At 41.4% G+C, this 20,243-nt stretch overlaps 1 protein-coding gene across 8 annotated transcripts in view; it reads right to left on the bottom strand.

Annotated features, from left to right (window-relative positions):
- Positions 1-20,243, bottom strand: part of CAB39L (calcium binding protein 39 like) — a 61,004-nt gene that overhangs the window by 14,627 nt on the left and 26,134 nt on the right. For 6 of the 8 annotated variants that reach the window (XM_030234421.2, XM_050974014.1, XM_050974007.1 and 3 more), the window contains 4 exons: positions 19,494-19,642; positions 9,114-9,278; positions 4,761-4,879; positions 199-367 (listed from right to left, as the gene is read on the bottom strand). In XM_030234421.2, coding sequence (XP_030090281.1) covers positions 199-367; positions 4,761-4,879; positions 9,114-9,278; positions 19,494-19,595 — 555 coding nt within the window. In that variant the 5' untranslated portion in view covers positions 19,596-19,642. Of the gene's footprint in view, positions 1-198; positions 368-4,760; positions 4,880-9,113; positions 9,279-19,486; positions 19,643-20,243 lie in introns of those variants that run through there. The other 2 variants (XM_018908643.3, XM_050974023.1) reach the window with 2 other exon arrangements.

Here is a 20,243-nt window from a genome sequence, read left to right as displayed (position 1 = left end):
TTACATTTCTCTAAAGATTCTTCACATAGTTGATTGCTGTTGTGAATCCTGCTACAATCAGACCAAGGGATAATTAATTATATCCTTTACTGAACAATAAAAAAGCCACCCAGTTCAAAGCAGCACAATGCTCAGTGATGACTTCTGATGGAGTGCTGCTTTTGACACAAACTATGATACATGTACTGAATAATTTACCTTGAATGTAGCAAAGGCATCAGAAGCAATATCAAATGTTGACATCTCCACATATTTAAAAAAGTCTCTGAACTGTTCTGAAAACAGTATGATTTTGGCCAAGGGTTCATGGCGGATACACTCTCTCAGCATAATTCCACAACGTAAGGCAATATTTGGGGATTCATATCTGGAGAATGAAGAGAAACAGAAAACATCAAAACATAGGAGAAAGAAGATAAACAGCACCTTTCTAGCAACAGGGGACTTTGTAGCACAGGAACACCTGCCAGGTGGGACAGCACACACTGAGGGCAGCTCCCAGCCACAGTGCTGTGCCCAGCTGCAGGACCTCATCCCAAAGCTCAGGAGCAGACACAGACAAGGCTGCCAAACCTCTCTCTTGCCAAGCCAAAACACATTTCGGTGTAAATTTGCACTACACCCCCTCTCTGTGGAAAGACCGCAGGGAGTGTGCAGCATTTCAACAGAAATCCTTCACCCTTTTGGATTTGTGAGAAAGCACAGCCTGTACAATATAAGAACCTCCCTTTTCAGATTCAATTCTGAGCTCCTCAGTTTATCCAAGAAAACTGTAACACCTCATGACCATCCATCACCTCCCACTCCTCTTGTAGAGGACATTACTCTGCAGTATTAATGAGGAAGGTAGGAAGAGTCTCTCCAGGCAGTCTACACAGGATTAAGCTTTCTGTAGCTCTATTTTTTTTTTCCTTCAGTTTAGGAGGAATTCTGCTCAATGTCTCTTCTGCAGAGGCTCTGGCTGTGATAGGACACAAACACCATTCCTCAAATTACAATCCTGCTATGGCACATGAGGCACTGCAATAGCCAGGAGCCAGCACACGTCTCACCCTGGGAGAGGAAGGAAGGGAGGGAGGGGGGAGGAAATTCAGATCATCTTCAATTTCTATAAAGTCTTGATTTTTTTAAAGCTGAAATTAATCTGAAACAAAACTGTTAGAAACACATTGAAAAACAAAAAGGATGAAATCCAACAGTCAAGAAGGATTTAAAATGATTTTTTTCCAGCAGTCTGCCAGAAATGATGTGAAAGTGGTGAAGTCCAAGGGGACAGAAAGCACTCTCTGTTTCAATAAACTGGTTATACTATATCAGAACTGTGTATTATCACCCAGAGCTTATCAGCATCGTTTTTCCTTTGCACAATTAATTCCTATCACTAGGCCAAAAGAAATACTTTTTTTTTTTAAAAAAGGAAGAAAAACACAAAATGCCATCTGTGCTGTAAGTGAGTGGGCCCTCAGATTTACCCCTAGCACGCAGTTTAAAAGAACAGTTGTGTTCTGCAAGCATACCAGAGCTGCATACTTCAACCTGCTGTCAACAATAGTTGGCTTAATGAAAATGGATTGCTATTCCAAATAGGCAAATGAAGCTTCCCACCCTCAAGGAAATGCAGGCACTCAAGCCCCTATTTGTTTTGGTTTGGGGAAGCTTTTGCAAACTTGAATTTCTAACTCTTCAGAGAGCAAAAATTCACTCTCCCATTGAGGCATCAACTCTATTAACAGGAATACTAATTTTTAAGGAAAATGAGGCAGAGCTGCTCCTAGGAGTGCAGCCAGGAAAATATTTAATAGTTGGCTAATGAATATTTTGGTTGGAATAAAAGCAAATTACATTGTTTCCAGCACAATAACTTTTAAAAACATTAAGTATCAACAGAATCATTCTTAGTCAAATGCTCCATTATCTGGAAGTGGGTTATGGACCTTTGGCTGTTCACACAAGCAAGGGAAGTTGTGTTTGGTGCCTGGAATAAGCCTGGAAGAAGTTTACAGCTGCCCAGTCATAGCTAGCATGTCCTTTGCACCCACACTTACATGCAAATCCACCAGGCAGGAATGATAGAAATGTGATTCAAAATCACTTCTAATAAGAAATTAGAGCTCTATGTTGGTGTATTTCCACATCAGAAAAAAAAAAATACTGAGTTCTTCTCTGTTTGGATGAACTTGCAACCTAAAGAAACCCCCACACAGTGAATACTGGAGAGAACTAGAACATGAAACAATGGATTTGAAGTATATTTCAAAACACTTACTGTGAAGTTTGAAAGAGGCAAGACTGAGAGCAGAAATGCATTTCTGTGTAAAGGGAATCATTCTTCCGTGGTTAGTGCAAAAGATGGTACAGAGTGAGGAGCACAAGAGGAGATTTGGAAGGCATCAAGCCTGGGAGACGCAAGGCCTTAAGGAGATGTTATCAATCTGAGTTTACATTGCCTGTATAGCCTGAGTTTATCCTTGGATAAACTCAAGGGGAATTCTACAACCTCAGCCAATATACCATTAAAGCTTGAACTGAGCTGTGATATGAAGAGATCATCACAACACAGGCTTAGGCAGTGTCTAGGGTAGAGATAGCATGTGGCATGAGACACAGATATATAGATATAAATTCATAAAGAAGCTTCTAAATGTGTCACTTGACAGAAACAATAAAAGTGCCATAAACTAAGTCCTCAACTGTCACTGTCCTAGAGGGAAAATATTTTAAACTACAAAGGACCAAAGTGATTTCTGGGCTAATGCAAAAGGCTGACAGCAGAGCAAAAAATTGGCCCAGATACAAGTGGTTCTCTATGTACACCAAGTACTGCACTCTGAAATCCTACACACAGAGCCTGCACATAGAAAATAAGATGCTATTAAAGCAAGTGCAAAGCAATCCTTAAAGCAAGTGCAGCAGCAAAGTCAAATAACCTACACAAATGAAAGAAAGAAAGAAAATTGAACTATGTACTGTGTGTTTTCTGAAGCTGAGAAGCTGGAAGGAAGCAGGCAGCAACTGAAATAAAGCCTAAAAGGTAGGAACTGTTATCTCAAGTTGGCAGTTCCACTGGAGCATGAGACAGGAAACACTGGGCGGGAGCTCTGATTGAAGATCCTTCCCACCCAACAGAGCTCACATTAAGCCACCAAAGAGCAACTTCTTGCTTCTGGGGACTGACACAGGGCAGAGGAAATTTTGCATCCAATGGAAGCACAACAGTCACAATAGTCTCGGGTCATTTCTTTTATAGTCATGGTAGAGGTGTTTTGTTGGGTTTTTTCTCTCCAGGTAATGTCATGAAGTCATGTAGCAAAAACAGAATGGCACAAATCAGCCAAACCCACTTTCCTTTAGCAGAGTTTGATTTCCTGTATTTCCTATAGCATTATATAAATATATATCTATATAGTAGAAAAATATAATTCATTCAGCATTAAATAAATAAGAAGCCATGTCCTCAAGTCACATTTTCACATGGTGGTGTTTAACATGAGGTGCTTGTTTCCCAGTCCTGCAGCTGACTGCACACACTGCCCATGCTGTGGACAAGCAGCAATCTGTGTGTTCAGGGCCCTGCCCTGGCTGCAGGCACAGATTTTGGGTCTCATTTTTAGACAGTCCCAGCAGCAGGACACATGTAGGGAAGGCATCATCATGTCATACACTCCTCTGCAGCAGCTGCTCAGGCTGGACAGGACTGACTCTGGGCTTCTACTGATGGGTTCAACTGCACTTTTTAACAAGAAATTCCAGAAATGGCAATTCTGAGCCAATGCAGTGCTGCAGAGGGCTAGTCCAGACATCATGAACAAGGAGCCCGAGGACCACAGGCATGCTGCTGCATGCAGGAAGATTCTCAAGAAAAAGCATCTAAGTGATGCTATTTAAATTCATCCACCAGCTCAGGTCACTTACTGTAAAATGTCTGTCAGAAGCATATATGCATAAAAACTTTACTATCTTCTTAATATTCTTGGTTGCTACAGATGCCAAAGAAAATCTGGGACATAATCCAAAAATATTTTTTATCTTTAAATAAAGCCCAGACATATGGTAGTGATACATGCTCAATGTGCAAGATCAAAATGAGTGAAAAACTGAAAAAGCAAAGACAGAGAAAAGGGAAGAAAATTATTGTATGTACATAGGAAATTAAAAACAGTTTGTAATAATGATGGAGAAAATTATCATTATTGTCCTGAGGTTTAAAAGACCAAAAAAAATTTAATGCTGAAAGTTGTGGAGTTAATTACAGAAAGAATTTAAAGTTGAGGTTCACTTGTGGCCACAAGCATTGGAGAAGTCTGTCCCACAGGCACAACTACTCTTTTAATGCACTTTTGCTTCTCTCTGTTCTACCACTCAATGCTCCAGTTTGACTCCAGTTATTTACAGACACCACTGTTGGTCACTCCTGCAATGCAAAAAGGTCTAAATGAACCAGAGCAGTCACCAACAATGCTACACAAGAGTTCATGGTGAGAAATGAAGTACACATCACACAGGGTGCAGTCAAAAATAACCAGCACATAATTATTTCAACATGGAGTGTGGTGAAGAAATAACAGCCAAATGAAATAATCTGATCACTAAAAAGTATAGAGTTCCATAGAAAGAAAGTCAATAGGCAAAAAATAAAGTAAGAAAGCTGGAACAAAATCTGAAAATCCTTTTTTTTAAAAAAACTAAAAGTGAGAAAGTAAATCAACTGCAATGCCAGCATGTTCCATGCTCTTTATTGAAACTCAGATTAAAGCACCTACCCTTTTAGAAGCATGAATAGGATATGTGGATGGGCACTAATGTATTCCACAGTAGGGCTGCGTGTGCCAATTTGTCTTCTCAAGATGTTGTTGAATATCTGGGAAACATCCTTTTTGCCCTGTTAAAGAAGCAAAATATTTCTTTGCTTAGAAAAACATGAGCAAATGGCCACTTACTAGAACTGATTTAAAGTACAAATGAAACTGAAATCAGAGCAGGTCAGCCTTTTCTTTCCTCCAGTCCCTGCCTCTTGCTGTTTCTCCAATGCCACAAGAAGGCTTCCTCCTTCGGGCAGCTCTGAAGGCTCCTGACTTCCCTATTCCCATTTGCACCTTTTTTTCCCTAAATGAAGATGTGCATTCCACTTACACTGCCACCCAAGTCCCTGGCTATTTCAAATAGCAGCACTAAAGCACCAGAAAAGCAAACCCCTACCCTGAGCCAAGCCTGCTGCTGCTGTGTGTGCTGGTACTCCCTCAGCCTCCAAATGTGAGTAACAGAGCTGGTACCAAACCACTGTCACACTGCCTACACTTCAGATGCTAAAGCTTTTTATCAGTCCAGTGCAAACAGCTCCAAGTGTGATTACATTTCTGAAAATCAGGGTTAAATTTAAACTGTGCCCATTATTTATCATAGAAAATGAAATAGCTACTACCAATAAAACAGCTGCATCATGTACGTGTCTCTGCTTTAATCAAAACTGAACTCCTTCTCTTTATCCTGGTGCTGTGCTGTATGCACCAATCTACACAGTCACAGTTTGTCTTCAAATGCTTCCCTGTGCAAACAGCTTTCCAGAAGGTCTTTCCAAATCATGTTCTGTTCAGTCAGAGGGTTCACCAATACATCTGGCATTAGAAATCCACATCCTCCCCCACCACCTTCTCCCCTGGCACAGCAGACAAATTGATGTGAAGTTCAGGGAGGTGGGAGATGGCTGCACTAAGGACCAGTAACCAAGGCACTGAGTCAACAGCAGGTCACTATGCGCAGGGCAAGCTAAAGCAAAAGGTCACTTTTAATCTGTACATGCTGATTGATCTGTCTTGGGAGGACAAACATTCCTTGGCAGGGAAATTATTGAATGTTTGAAGCCAAGGAGCAGATAGTTTCACACGGAGGAAAATTCCCTGGTTTCACCTCTACAAATAAATCAGTGCTGAGGAACACAAAATATTCTGCCTTCCTACTTGTTCCAGCCCAGCTGGCTTGGAGACTTGGAGACTCTGGGAATTGAACAGAAGAATCAAATCAGTGCAGGCCAGTCCATCTGCCTTTATCTGCAACACTTTTTTTGACCCTTGGACACAATTTCAAATAGGCTAATTCTGTATAAAGTCATCCCATTCTCCCTTATCTTTACAACACCCATATCATATGCCTGGAATCCTGTGATCCCCACGGGCTCCAGCAGTTACTCCAAGATGAAAACAATTCAGACAGAGAAGGGCTGTTGAAAGGGTGGGGTAAAGATGGCCAGAAATTAGGTGATCCTCTCTGCTATGCCAAATTTTATATTAGTTACTTAATACTGAGTGCATTGCAGCATAATATCCATGAGAAGAGAGGAGGTAGATACAGATATATGGATATGTAGATAGGTGTATCCAATTATAGCTGATTTTCTAGAAATCTGTGATAGGAAAAGCCAGAGTTGACCTCCATGGGTTCTCCAGGAGGGAATGAAGGCAAAGAGAAGGGAACCATGGCAGATTTCCCTCACCACCTGACATACATTAAAATTGTAGGAGCACTTTTGAAACACTCCTTACTTGGATCTGCAATTGAATTTTGCCTTATAATGAAATACATATGGCCACTGAAGCACAAGATAAGGAGGCATGAAGAGGAAGTGGCTAGACAAGAACAAAAAAAACTTGCCAAGGATGCATCATATAAATGAAAAATTGTATAATACCTATACCATAATTTAGCCCCTCTTTCAAGGCAAAGTAGGGAAAAGATTATAAAATCACCAGTCCTAGGCTTGTAGTTATTTACTGCCTATTTAGGGGCTTTACAGTTTGTGAACCTTTAGGCTTACACACAGTAACATCTACATTTTTTTTTTTTGCACATTTGCCTCAGTTCTTTAAAGTTCAAAAATAAATTTAGTATTTTAAATTTCTGAAAAGCTCAGATCTTGATTCTGCCCAAACCTGACTTTAATGCTCCAAAACAGTATCATTACTGAAATTAAATCTTGTTTGCTTAGTGGCAGAAGCAATAAACCTGTGTCTTCTGTGGATGTGTGATGGATGTGTGATGGAAGTCTCCCCTACACAGTCTTTGAAAACACATCTTCAAAGGGAAGTTCAGCTGTGAAAAACTGGGATCAAAATGGGCAGCAGAGTTGGTGAGGCGGACACAGGGAGTCAGGACAAAGCAAAGTAACATTATTGCCTTCAGAAATCAGATTTTCAGTAGTTTATGATTTGCTTTTCACCATTAAATTATGGATCAAAAATTAACTTGCATGTTATAGTGCAATGAAATTGCTTGTTCAGTGCAGAAACTTAAACACCAGCTGTAGCCACCAGTGCAACAAAATGGAAACAGAAAAGTTGATAAACTGGAAAAGTCAGTGGGAAGACATGAAGACAAAGCAGCACATGCTCTTACTGTCCTCTTGTTCAGTGACATTTGGTTTCTAGTGTTTTGTCCAAAGAACATGTATAACAGCTTGGCTAAATGATTGGAAAGCTTTTGCAATTAATAAAAAATATATTTTGCAATAAGAATTATGAGAATTGTTTTTAATAACAGCAATTCAACAACAGATTAGGTATTTCATCCAGTGCTTGCTTTTAAAGACTGCATGTTCAATATGTTGATACAGAACTTTTTTCTGGCAAAAGCAATACAGACTGTCATGTAACTAAAAAAATGCAGAAGTCTCCCTTCTGTGCTTACAGTATCTTCTCCTCCCCTCTTCTCCATTTCTCTTAAAAGGTATTTTAAGGGCTTGGGTTGTTGGGTTTTGAGTATTTTTGTAATTAGACATTTAACAGTAACCAGAGGAGGCACAGAGAAGACAAAGCATTAAAAAAAACCTCCTGAACTTAAGACCCAAGCCAGAGTGAGAGAATTCCACCAAAAATTTTCAAAAACTGATACATTCCATTTTCAAAAATTAATACAAAATAAATAAATCAGTCCTTGATCCTGAATTTACTGGTGGTAGGGGATGGAGTGGGAAAAATGAAATCACCCATTTTCCTCCCTTTCATTCATTTATAAAATGGAAAGAAAATAACTTTTACACATGACTCCCACAAAAGGTGTCTCTGAGAGCATCAGATCTCTTGGAGAAACTGACTTTTCTCTCCAGCAGCTGCCTGTACATTGGGTACTGCTCCTGTTCCAGACCTCAGAGGTGGAGGTTTGGCTCCTGGGCGCTGGGGATTTCCCGCTGGTGGTCGGACACTTGTGAGGAATCACCAGCACCAGGAGCCAAGAAATCATGGAACTCATAGCAGCAGTCCCTGGGGCACTATCCCAGCTGACTGCAAACCGCAAGAATGACAATGACCTGACAGTGACAGGGCTTATTCTCATCCCTACAAGTCAACAGCAAATTAACAGGATTGATATTTATCCTGAATTACTGCAGTCTTTGCTACTATTACCCTTCTTCTCCTTACTTACAAGCAAGTTTAGTTGTCATAGCAGTTGTTTACTAGGTTTTTGGTTTAACAACAAAGCTGGCAAGAAATTCCACAGAATATATAATTTCATATTTAAATATATAAAATTAAATTATATATATACATATACATTCATATTAATCTTTCTACTGTGACAAAAATGTTAGATTCCTTTATTTTTTTCATTGAAACAGTTAAGCAGGGGACACCCAAATTACCTTGTGACCTGCTGGCTGTTTTTAACATGTTTTTCAACTCCTTTCCTCTCAACTAAACCATTTTAATTCTTTCAGTCTTTGTCACATGAAATTCTCCATGCTTCCAATTATTTTTATTCCATGTCCCTGAACCTTTTCTAACTTGGACACTCTTCAGCGACAGCAGGTAGCTCTAGGAGCACTATCCCAAAGATCATCCCTGCAGTTTACAAGGCTGGTCCTAGACAGTATTCCCAGCACCATGACCTATCTTGTCTGGATACACATGGAAATATTTCTTTCTATTTTTTGTTTTGATTTAAAAAATCAAATTTACTGCCAGTGTCTTTCAGGACACCAACCAATCTAGAGCAGCAACTTTCTTCAGCCTGTGGAAAACAGTTTTGAATGCAATGAAGTTATTTAGACTTCAGAAAAATATGGCTCTAGTCACTGACAGCACCAAGACCAAGGAGCTGAAAAAAGTTTATGGATGCTGACCTACCTCAAAATCTATCAGCTGCAGGTTGGCAATGAGTGTCACTAGAAGGCCACTGTTGTAGAGCTCTTGTGCCAGCTGGGCCACGATTTCTGTGGGTGGCTCTTTGTCTGTGGTCCCACATAGAATTTCCTTCATGGCTTGCAGAGATTTTGACACTTCCTCCGATGCCTTTCACCAGCAGATAATGGGTTTTGTTTTAAAAAATGAAACAGGAAAAAAAGAAAGGGCGTTCTTTTAAAAGGCATGCATTTCAAAACAAATGTTTCTAAATGTACTTACAATGATCATTATCTATTGCAAAATGATATCATAATTTTAGGTAATCACGGAGGTTGGAGCATCCATACTGTACCCTGCAGGCCTTACACAAGATAAATTCAATTTCTACATGACATCCCACCATTTGCAGACCACAGGTACAAAATAGGGCCAAGAGATCAATTACCAACCAGCAGCAGTGAGATCCTCTAACAGGCTGGGAGGCAGGCACAGCCCTGCAGAGGCAGCAGCAATTTCACTGTTGCTCCCCCTGTCCTCCTCAGTGGGCTCCACGGCACACGTGGGGCAAGAGGTGCCAGATGAAGGTGCCAAGCCAGAGGGCTGCTCCCACCAGAGGGGTGGCTGCTGGGCTGCCTCCCCATCCACTGCTTCCTGATGGGCTGTCCCAGCTCCTCTGCTGCGAACCCAAATAAATCCTCACAGCCCTGTGGCACCGCTTAACCCAGCAGGCAGCTGAACACCACACAGCCACTTGCTCACTCCCTCTCAGTAGGATGGGGAAAGGAACTGGGGGGAGGAGATAAATTTTTAGGTTGAGATGAAGATAGGATAGAAAAGGAAGGAAGAAACAGTAGCAATAACAACAATAACAACAACAAACACCGAGTGATGCACCACGCAATTGCTCAGCACCCCATGTCCAGCCAATTCCTGAGCAGCAGCCCTGGTCAGCCTTCCCCCAGCATTAGGTACTGAGCATGATGCCATGGGATATGGAATATCCCTTTGGCCCACTGGGGTCAGCTGTCCCAGCTGTGTCCCCTCCCAGCTCCTTGTGTCCCCAGCCCACTTGCTGGTGGGGTGGGCTGAAGAGCAGAAAAGGCCCTGACTTAGTGTAAGCACTACTCAGCAACAACTAAAGCATCAGAGTGTTATCAACTTCTTTCTTATCCCAAATCCCAAACACAGAACTTTACCAGCTACCAGGAAAAACAATTAACTTTATCCCAGCCAAGCTTGACAGCTTTGGATTGCCACCCCCTATTTCTCCTCATCAGGTGTGGTTTGAGCCAGCATCTTCCACAAGGGATTTGCTCACTGAGCACACAGGCACTTCAGTCCCAGGCTGAGGAATTTAAATTAAACAATTTGCTTTAGTAAAGCTCCACAGCTTCCACCAAGAACAGTAAAATAGATCTTTCACATCTTTTGCTCCCACCTAGAGTATACTAATCCTGTGCAAGGTTTCAGATACCTAATGTGGAGGATGAATCATAATTACCTTACAGAGAGCCTTGACCAGCAGGATTACAACAGGGAAAGGAAAGAGACATGCCTGTAAACAGGGAACTTCTCAGCATTCATGCACTCAGCAGGTTAAAATCAGATGGGAATGATAATGCCCATTCCCAAGGAAAAGGGCCACTGGCTACAGTGTGGCAGCTCTGGCTCACACTCCCCTCACAGCTATGCTCCACTTTGAACAAATAAAGACTCTGTGGAGGAAAGGAGTCTTTTTTTTTTCATGTGGATGTGTGTGCTGTAAATCCCACCTGCTCCAGCCACGGGGCTACAGAGGCAACGGCTCCTTCTGGGTGGGGTTATATTTAATACACACATGGCCAGCAGCAAGGCTGATTGGATTCTTTGGCAGGGAGTGGGAAGGAAGTAAGGAACAGGTCTGAAAGCAAAGCTGAGAATGACAGCAAACTGCCAGGCAGGATGCTGAAGACAGCACTTCACATCTTTGAAAAACCTTAACTTGAAGTTAGCCTTTTGTTAGCATAGCAAGTGAAAAAAAAAAAAGTCAAGACAAACACAGAAAACCCAAGAGTGATTTGTAAAAGCTGACTGGAAATTATTGGATGTTCAAAGCCACATCAATAATTTCTATATATCTCTCACATACATTGAAAGGAAAAACATCATGCTTTCAAATATCACCCCATAAATCTGCATAACATAACCCCACAGAGCTCTCAAGAGGCATCTCCCACCTGCTGCTGATCTCCCAACATTTTCAATCACAGATCTTATTCACATCAGTGAATAAAAATGATACAAAAACCTAGATGTCCTAAAAAACCCCAAAACCAACCACAGTAAAAAGCCACTTTTACATTGCAGCTACCTGGAAGATTTAAGCATTGATTTTTGCACAGCATAAAGAACTGCTCTCCCCCAACCTCTTTGTACCTAGGTGCAGTTTTCTGCTGGTTGAGCTAGGTCAGCATGAGCAGTGTGTAAATGAGCATGACTGTGTGATAACTTCTAACAGCAGAAATCTTGATGTTCCTTTACCATCACTCAGCAAAAGAGCCTATTTTTACCTCAAATGTTAGTCGTGTGTCACTTGAGATATCCCACAGAGTACAGATGGGATTAACAACAGGGGCTCTATCTTAGAAACTAAAGCTCTAAATCTTTAGAAGAGCTAGGCAAATATTTTCATTTCCAAGGCAAAGTCTATACATTTTTGTCTTTCCACCCTTTCTGCTGGGCTGGGTGTGAATATCTCTGGCATTCTGTAGTTAAAAAAAACATTAATAACTTTGCTTTCAAGTGTAAGCAGTCATTTCTGATATGTAGAAAAAAGGCCTGCAGGACTCAGTTTTAGGTTTCATTCTCAAAAAGGAGGCCAAAAAGTGCAATGTGAGAAAATGAAACACAGAATACTGGTGGTGGTGGGCAGAAGTGGCCACTACAGCTGCGTTTCTCTAATCACCTGCCATCCCATCCGCTCCTCATCTCCTCAGCTTTTCCTCATGCAATTTACATTTCATGTGTCATTTCCTCCCCCTTCACAGCCTCTCCATGGTCTGTGCTTTGATGTGCAACTCTCCACCAAAAGTTATTCATGGTCAAATCTAAGGGCTGCTCCTCAGTGGATATCCCTCACAGTATATCTGGAGGAAAACCATAATCCCAAACACAGATTCTTAAATTAACAGCCTCCGTTTTGACATTTCCACCTAATCTCACAGCAATTTTAGAATAATACTTTAAGTACATAAACACTGTTTCTGGGATGGAAACTTTCTTAATGCTCAGAGAAAAAAGACATTCCAAGATCCAAAGACCCAACATCTGTCCAAAACAAACAACAAAGCACATTTATTCACTCCAATACATTGAAAATACAAGATGACAGAAATATATCTGCATAAGAAGTCAGACCAGTCCTGAGCCTCTTTAGGAAAAATTGCAAAAACCAGCAAAAAGCCTCAGCAAGACATCCTCCCCCCAAAATAAAAAGGATTTGCTAGAAACCCCTAATTCTGATTTCTATGCTACTTTTTATTTTCCATCAGTGGCAAGAGCAACAATAGCAAAGTGCTGCAACCATTACTCCAGCAGAAGTGACAGTGCAAGAGAAACAATTTCATGAAATAGCAAAGCATTTCAGCCGTTTGCCTCACTCTTGCAATTAGGCACAATCTTACTTCCAGCAGATTTTCCTTTAATCCCTTAGGTACAAGTCCTTTCCATCATGACTGAATTTATGCCATTATATTTAGACAGGCTCTTGTGAACACAGAGGAAAAAAGGAGGAAAGGAGAAAACTAAACACACAATCCTAAACAGAACAGCTTATACATAGACATACTAATGTCTAAAATGGGACAGTCAAAAGTTGCAGGTAGGGACAAAAAAGTGAGAATGAAATGCAAGCTGATTCCCAGCACACACACGAATTTAGTGTTTGCATTGCTGTCCCTACACAGATGTCAGGATGTCAACCTCCTGAGCCAAGTTTCTGGTCTTTCCAATGAGTCTCTTTCCAACAAGAACTGACTCTGCACCCACAGAGTGTAGTTTATAATGGCCATCAACCCACAAGAGGTTTTTGGGTGCATTTTGAAAGACAGGAGTTGGTGTAAATGTTGAAATCTAACAATCCTTGGGTTACTCTGAGAACCCTGCTGGACTAGATGATCTTCAACAGCCTTGGAGATGGAAAACAGACAGTATAGACAAGCCTGCATAACTTCTCTGTGTTAAATTATAAACACGTTCAACATCCCCTCCTCATAAAGCTGATTTTTTGTCAGTATTTATGTGTCTTTCTAAACCTACCAACAGCCTCAACCAGAGCTGGAAATTTTATAAGTTGAAGATTGTTGTCTCACTTTATTTTCCTCACAGATCAAAGTTTTGTCACTGTTGACATAACGGGAACATAACACAAAGAAAGGAGCTTAGGGAAAACTGATTCCCTGAAATTCTATATGAAAAAAATCTTCCCTGAAAGACTGATTGATCTTCAAGTGTGGGACAGGCTGTGGAGGGGAGAGCCACAAGAATATGGCAAATAGGCACATGCAGGTTCTGTTTGTGTACCTAGTACATTTCCAGGTCCAAAATCTCTCTATAAACTGTTTTTCTCTTGCACAGCAGCAGACAGTAACACACAGAGATGCCTGCCAGTGCAATGTTAAATACTCCAATGTGTGATTCAGTGATCTGCCAGTACTCCATGCTATATATTGCAACTGAAAGCATAAAGCTCCTTGATTCGGTCTTATCTGGTTTAAAAATATTCTCACTGTGTGATTCAAACCAATTTTTCTCCCAAAAAGCAGTGCCAATGCAGCTCTCTCTACAAGTGACTGTAAGGATTCCCAAGAAAAGCCATTAGCAGAATCTGAATCAATCAACCACGCAACTTCAGGATCACCCCAGCTGAATTATTCTTGATGCAATTTCATGCTGAATGGATCTACAGGAACAAACTGTGGGTATTTTGGATCAGGAGGCCTGACGTCTGTCATTTAGCAAAACATTATGGACCTGTACTCAAGGAAGCTGGCAAAGACAATTTGGGCAAGCAAGCACAGCAGGGAAACGCCTTTTAAAAGGATGTATGATCAAATGGACAAGACAGGTTTGCCCCACCTGGACATAAATTCCTTTCCCACTGTTAAGGCTGCACTTAAGACAGAACTAAAGGTTCTGAAGGTCCTTAAAAAATAAAAGCAACCAGAAGAGACAGGTTTAAACTCTTGGCACCAGAACCTGATAGTATCTGGAGTTTCTCCCACCTCTAAAGCAATAACAGGCCTTAGCAGAACAGGGAAGCTGAAACATGAAACGCTCCACAAAACCCCAGGACACGCAGAGCTAGGGGGAAGGGGTGCCAAACCCTTCTTATCTCATTCCCTTGGTTTCAGCGTGCAGCAATGAAATGGAAAGCAATTTTGCAACTGGCTCTGGCAGCTGCAGAATCGCATCCATGGGTATTCACATTCCCGGCAGTCACGCAACTGTTCTAACACGCAAATGCACACAGAGCCCTCCACATGCACCTCATCTCACACACCAGTCCCCAGAGCTCTACCAACGCAGCAGCCAGCAAGGTGAACAGCAGCCAGGAATGGCTTCCTTGTTGCTATGTAAAAAAGCAGGATTTATTGATAGGAGTATTTGTTCCAGTTATCTTGAAGTCTTTTAATTGTAACCTTAATAAAATGCTGCTCTCCTGACCCTTCTGAACAGACCAAATCTGTTACAGCACGTGGAGATGAAAGAGAGGACAGATTGCAGTGACCTACCTGAAGGAGCAGTCTTGTTAGAGAGATTTAAGTGGAAGGGGCAGGAGCACGACACTTCAGGTTATTTTTACATCTCACTTCACTATGCTTCTGAGCACTGACTAAAGGCACTGCAGCCTGCAGTTCTCCCCTGACAGGAAAGCACTCAGCACAGTGCTCTCAACCTGCTCTAACGCATTTGGGTTCATTTTCCACAACAAACCCTTGTCTTGGATCAGCTATACCAGAAACTGCAAATCTTTCAGCCCATCTAGACCACATGCAAAGATTAGACCAAGTTTCAACCAACCTCAGATCCGTTTGCTGCACTAAATTAAAAGCCTGTGACACTTGGAAGGCTTTTGCTGCAGGGCAGGTTCAGAAAATGTTACCAAACCTGTAGGCACCACAGATGGCACTGAGTCAGGCTGCCGCACCCCGAGGTGTTTGGTTAGCAGCGGGAGGGCGATGTGCTCAAGGACGTCCTTCAGTGACAAACTGGATGCCACCCGCACTGCTTTGTGCTGATTGGGCTCAGCAGCTGAACACAAGACTTGGAGAAGTCAGGATGTCACACCCCTTTTTTTTTTGAGGTTGGTCAGGCACCCTTTCTATCAATGTTCCTTTACAATATCCATCAACAAAGACACGGTGACACACCAGTAATAAATGAAGCAGTGTGACCAGGGTGTCACATGCTGTCCACTCTCTCTCAGGTTCAACAGCTATGACCTCTTGGTATCATGTCTTCTCTTCTCTTCATCCCTATTTACATGCATCCTCCAAATGCTATAGGAGTTTGTCTCAGCAAGAAGGAAGAGAGCCTAAGCTCTGAAGGCTTTCCTTCCTACATATTTAAATACTTTCCTGCTTTTCTAGGTAGTTCCAGAGTGGACATTTCTCATTAAATTCAATGACTGATTGGTTCTACATAACTGAGAGAAATTGTAATGACATTTATACAATACTGCAATAAAACTTAATTAATTGTTCTTCATCACAGCAAAGCCCAAACAGGATGTCAGTATAAGTTCAAAGAACACCTTATTTCATTTCAGATGTTGGAAAAGAGAAGGATTGTTGATAAAGAACATTTTAGTCCACTTTATCAGCTCTGTCTTACCCTACTTAATCTCCCCATTAATGCATTAAATTTGCCAGTGCTGAAATCCCTTCAAAGTAGATATTATTTCTTAAAAATTTGTAGAAGCAAGGTATTAGAAAGAGCACTTCAGAAGAAAAGGAGCCAGATGTGCTGGCACTTCTTAACCTGTGGTCTATCGAATATCAAAATGTAGCTGAGAAGATGGCAAAGCTTTAAGCACGCAAATATCCATGCAAGCAAACAAACAAGAAAGCCCACATAAAAAAGCAAGAACCGAACATAAAAACTTAGCCTGTTTTTTAGTTGGGAGTGTTTAAAAAGCATCAGAAAGCACTATGGCAACACAACACACATTAATAGTTTAAAAAAAATTAGACACGTGGAGAAAGTGGGTCAAATTCAATCCTTATCTAAGGAGACAGATGCTAGTGCAGTCACTCGAGTTTAGTTAAAGCTTGAATGGGTACTATTCCATGAGTAACAAAAAGCACCATGAAGAAAGAGTGCAAACCTCTGAATATTATGTGTGCATGTGTAAATGCCTCAGAAAAGATGTATAATTTCCTTTACACTTACAACTGGCTTCTCTGCATCCTGTCTATCAAGTTATATCCTCCACCCTCTTCCCATTACCTGGGAAGTCTTAACTGCTCTGCAAAGTTCCCTCTACCTGTGCACTGCATAGCTTGGCAGGAATGATCCTTTCTGCATTATTTAAAAGCATCCCCTCTAAGACATGGATGGCTCCTGCCGAAAGTTGCACAAAGTTGTATTAGAAGCATCAAACTCCTCTCTGTCTGACCTTGTGCCCTCCTGGCTGCCCACAGCATCTTCACCTCAAATGATTTCTCAGCTGGAAAGGAAAGGAGGTTCTCTGCCAGCCCTGCAGTTAATTCAGGCTTTGTCCCACTTCTCTGCCAATTCTGCCTGTATTAGCAGCTTTTAGCTGTCTCAACCCACATACCACATTGGCTGTACTACAATAACAGCTTAATTGTCACAGGATAAATCTTCTTGTTTAAGCATCTGAAGCAAGTCCTAGTTGGAAACTACTCTGCACGCAAAATCAGGGATGCTCTGGAGTTGTACCCTGGAAGTGATGGGAACCTTGGTTTTATGGTGAGGCATAACAATACTCTTTTAGTTCTTACAGCAGACTAGGAGCTAGAAATCTGAAAAATTGAACAGCCCTGAGTCACAAACTTCTCAGGTCACAGGGCTACAGGGTCCAAACCCAGCTCTGAGACATCCAGGGTCTCTGGCTCTTGCAGCAGCTTAACCTCTAGGCTCTTTCATGAAAGTTTGAAAACTTCTTCTCCCTCCAGAAATCAAACTGGAGATAAAGTTAAAAACCTTGCTAGGTTTTCAAGAGCACAGAGTACAGCACTGTGCTTTGTTTCTCTTAGCTTTTGTTTTCAGTTCCATTTCTCCAATCATTCTCATGAAAAGACATTACTCATTAGCATTACTGAGTATATTTTGAAAACCTGTCAGCCACTGAAAGTCTTCCCATTGTCTTTTCTTCTCCAACTCAAACTGCAGACAACAGTTAGAAATGGCATTACTAAGTTCACAAACCTGAATGGATAGCAGCAGGTGTGATTGGGCTGGGTGCTTTTGCAAGAGCTATTTTTCCTGCCAGTTTTTAAAGTTTATCACCATCTCAGTAGTAAAGACAGTCCTCATGATTTACTTCCATAAACTCAGGAGAATAACTTTAGCTATTTTCATTAACAGGTATTTATTTCAGGACAGCTCAGTGGAACACTTTAGATGAAAGGCAGAACTGCCAAGGAGTCTCTAACCTTTCCTTCTGCAAGGAAAAGGACGCTATGTGCTTCCTTGGCATTACAGTACAAAGCCCTGAGTAAACAGGCCACATAAGCTTAAACCAATGCAAAAAAGGCTTTCCTCACCTTCTTCATTGTTATTAAGGGACTGCCTTGTCCCTCTCTCTCCTCTCCCCCTATCACCCCCATTCAGCCCAGGAACAGCCTCTACCCCATAGCAATGAAGTACACAAAAACTAAGTGAAAATCAGTCTCTTCCTGTAAAATAGGCACCACTGAGTTCACAGATGTTTCCATTCTAATATGCCAGGGAAACATTCTGTATCTTTTGCTCTGTGAGGAAAACACACACCAGCTGTTCCGAGTTTCACGAAAAATTTACATTGAGCACTCAATTTTCTAAGAAGTCCGAATTTCTCCTTGTCACTGACACCCAAATATACAAACCAGCTCAAGGCCAAAAATTCTTAAAACCACAACCCTGAGGAGTCACTCTGCAAAGCAGATCAAAAAGAAATCCAAGTATGGAACTTCTGCTTTGAAAGTCTTCTTTAATCAGGCTCCAAAGGATGAATTCAGCAGGGCAGAACACGTTCTGTTGATTTATTTAGTTACTTATTTTATGTTTTAGTTCAGAGTCAAATTCTCTCCGTCCTCAGGTTACTGAAGGTATTTCAGAATGAAACATCAGATACCAGAGACCTCCCAGAAATCCATGTGATTTACCTTATGTAGTTAACACACTGAGCTACTTGCTTTGAACCAAAAAGTTTCAAGAGGATTTCACTAAGGGTGCAAAGGGCTCCATGCCTACTTTATGGGTTGGGGTTGTTTTCATACAGCTTCCTGCACAAGGTGGGGGAAGCACAGCATGCACACATGCAAACACCAGCTCCGTGGAAAATGTATCAGTGTTCCTTAGCAGCTATTTCTGTTTCCACTGACAATCACTTTTATGTTAAAGTTAGTCTGTTGTCTAGCTTAAAGTTAGTCTGTCAACTAAAACCATATATTTCTACTACAGCAATAGTGTAGAGGGCCAGTCTAAGATGCAAAAAATAAAAATTAAAAAAAAAAAATTACAATTTATACAGGCTCAAATTCCTAACTGGGAGGATTTTGTTTGTTGTGTTGTGCCTATCAAGCGGTCCCTGGAAAAGCAGCAAAAGTAACTCGAGTCTGTGTCATGGAATTAGAAGAGAGCAGTAATATTAGCAAAAGCTTAGCACTATAAATAGAAAATGAGTTGCACAGCTCTTTTAGGAAGCACTGGCACCCAGAACATTAGAAATTATGAACAGAGTGAGATCTCTTTCACACACATCTGGACACATACAGCTTTCCTGGTTTCTGGAAACAGCATGCATCAGAAGTAGAGTTTTTCTCTGTGGGTACCTACACAGAGGTTATCCTGTTAACACCATTAACAGTACAATAGTTTTCACACAGCTTTCCAAGCTGTTTTGCTAGATTCCTCACTGTTTAAAGTAGTGGGAGATCACCCTTTGTTTTGGCTGAGGCTCCTGGATCTCAGCATTCTCTGTCTGAGCCCCAGATTTTATGTATTTCATTTCTGCAGAAGCCCCCTGATTTCAGCAGAACCATTCAAACACACAGCTACATCCACAGGCAAGCACTCACAGAATCAGGGCAGTGACCAAACATGATGTTATTCCCTTTATTCTGCTGTTCTCCCAGCATAAAAACCTTATTGGTCTTCTACAACATTACCTCATACCTTGTCTGTCTTTTTTTCTTGTTTCTCCAATATGGCCATGTTTTCTTTCAGAACTTTCACAATCTCAGCAGGATTTTTGTGCGATTTACTAAACAAAGGCATGGTCTTCCTTCACCTGGATTTCTTCCTTCAGGATAGAAGAGGACTGCCTTAAATCAAACAACAAGCAAAAACAGCTTTTAGGGTTTATACCAAAAAGCAATAAAAATACACATAGACACTATGAACAAGAAAAGGTTGCACCTCAGGCACTACATTTTGCTTCAGCCACCCAGTGGAGCAGTGAAAGTTCTCATGTGTAGTTCTTGCAAGTTCATTGAGGATTCACAAGCCACTGTTAGAACATGAAAAGCAGCTGCTCAGCACCTGCACAGGAGCTGGATGCTTCCTGCAGGAAGCTCTGACCTATAAGTCAGCACTCCAGCAAGTCCATGCCCATGTCCAGTGTATTTTGGACACTGCACATCTGGCAGGCTCCACTAGATTTCACATATGGGTTTCTGTCAGACTTCACCTGCTCCATCACAGTGCAGAAAAACCAACTGCAGGTGCCAGCACACCAAAAGCACCTTTTGTTCAAAGCATTGCAAAATGGAGTCCCAGCTTCTCTGCCACCTCTCCTTCTTCTTCTGTTGCTTTGCTTTGTCAGCCTAGGGGACCTTGAGAGGAAATGGTTTAAGTTATCCCCTAAGTCTGACAGACTTCAAGAATCTGTGGGTCAGATCTCACTGGTGTAGAACATTGCCTGAG

This window comes from Serinus canaria, chromosome 1 (genome assembly GCF_022539315.1).
Source record: "Serinus canaria isolate serCan28SL12 chromosome 1, serCan2020, whole genome shotgun sequence".
Classification (NCBI taxonomy): Eukaryota; Metazoa; Chordata; class Aves; order Passeriformes; family Fringillidae; genus Serinus; species Serinus canaria.
This window is presented reverse-complemented; position numbering and strand designations above follow the sequence as displayed.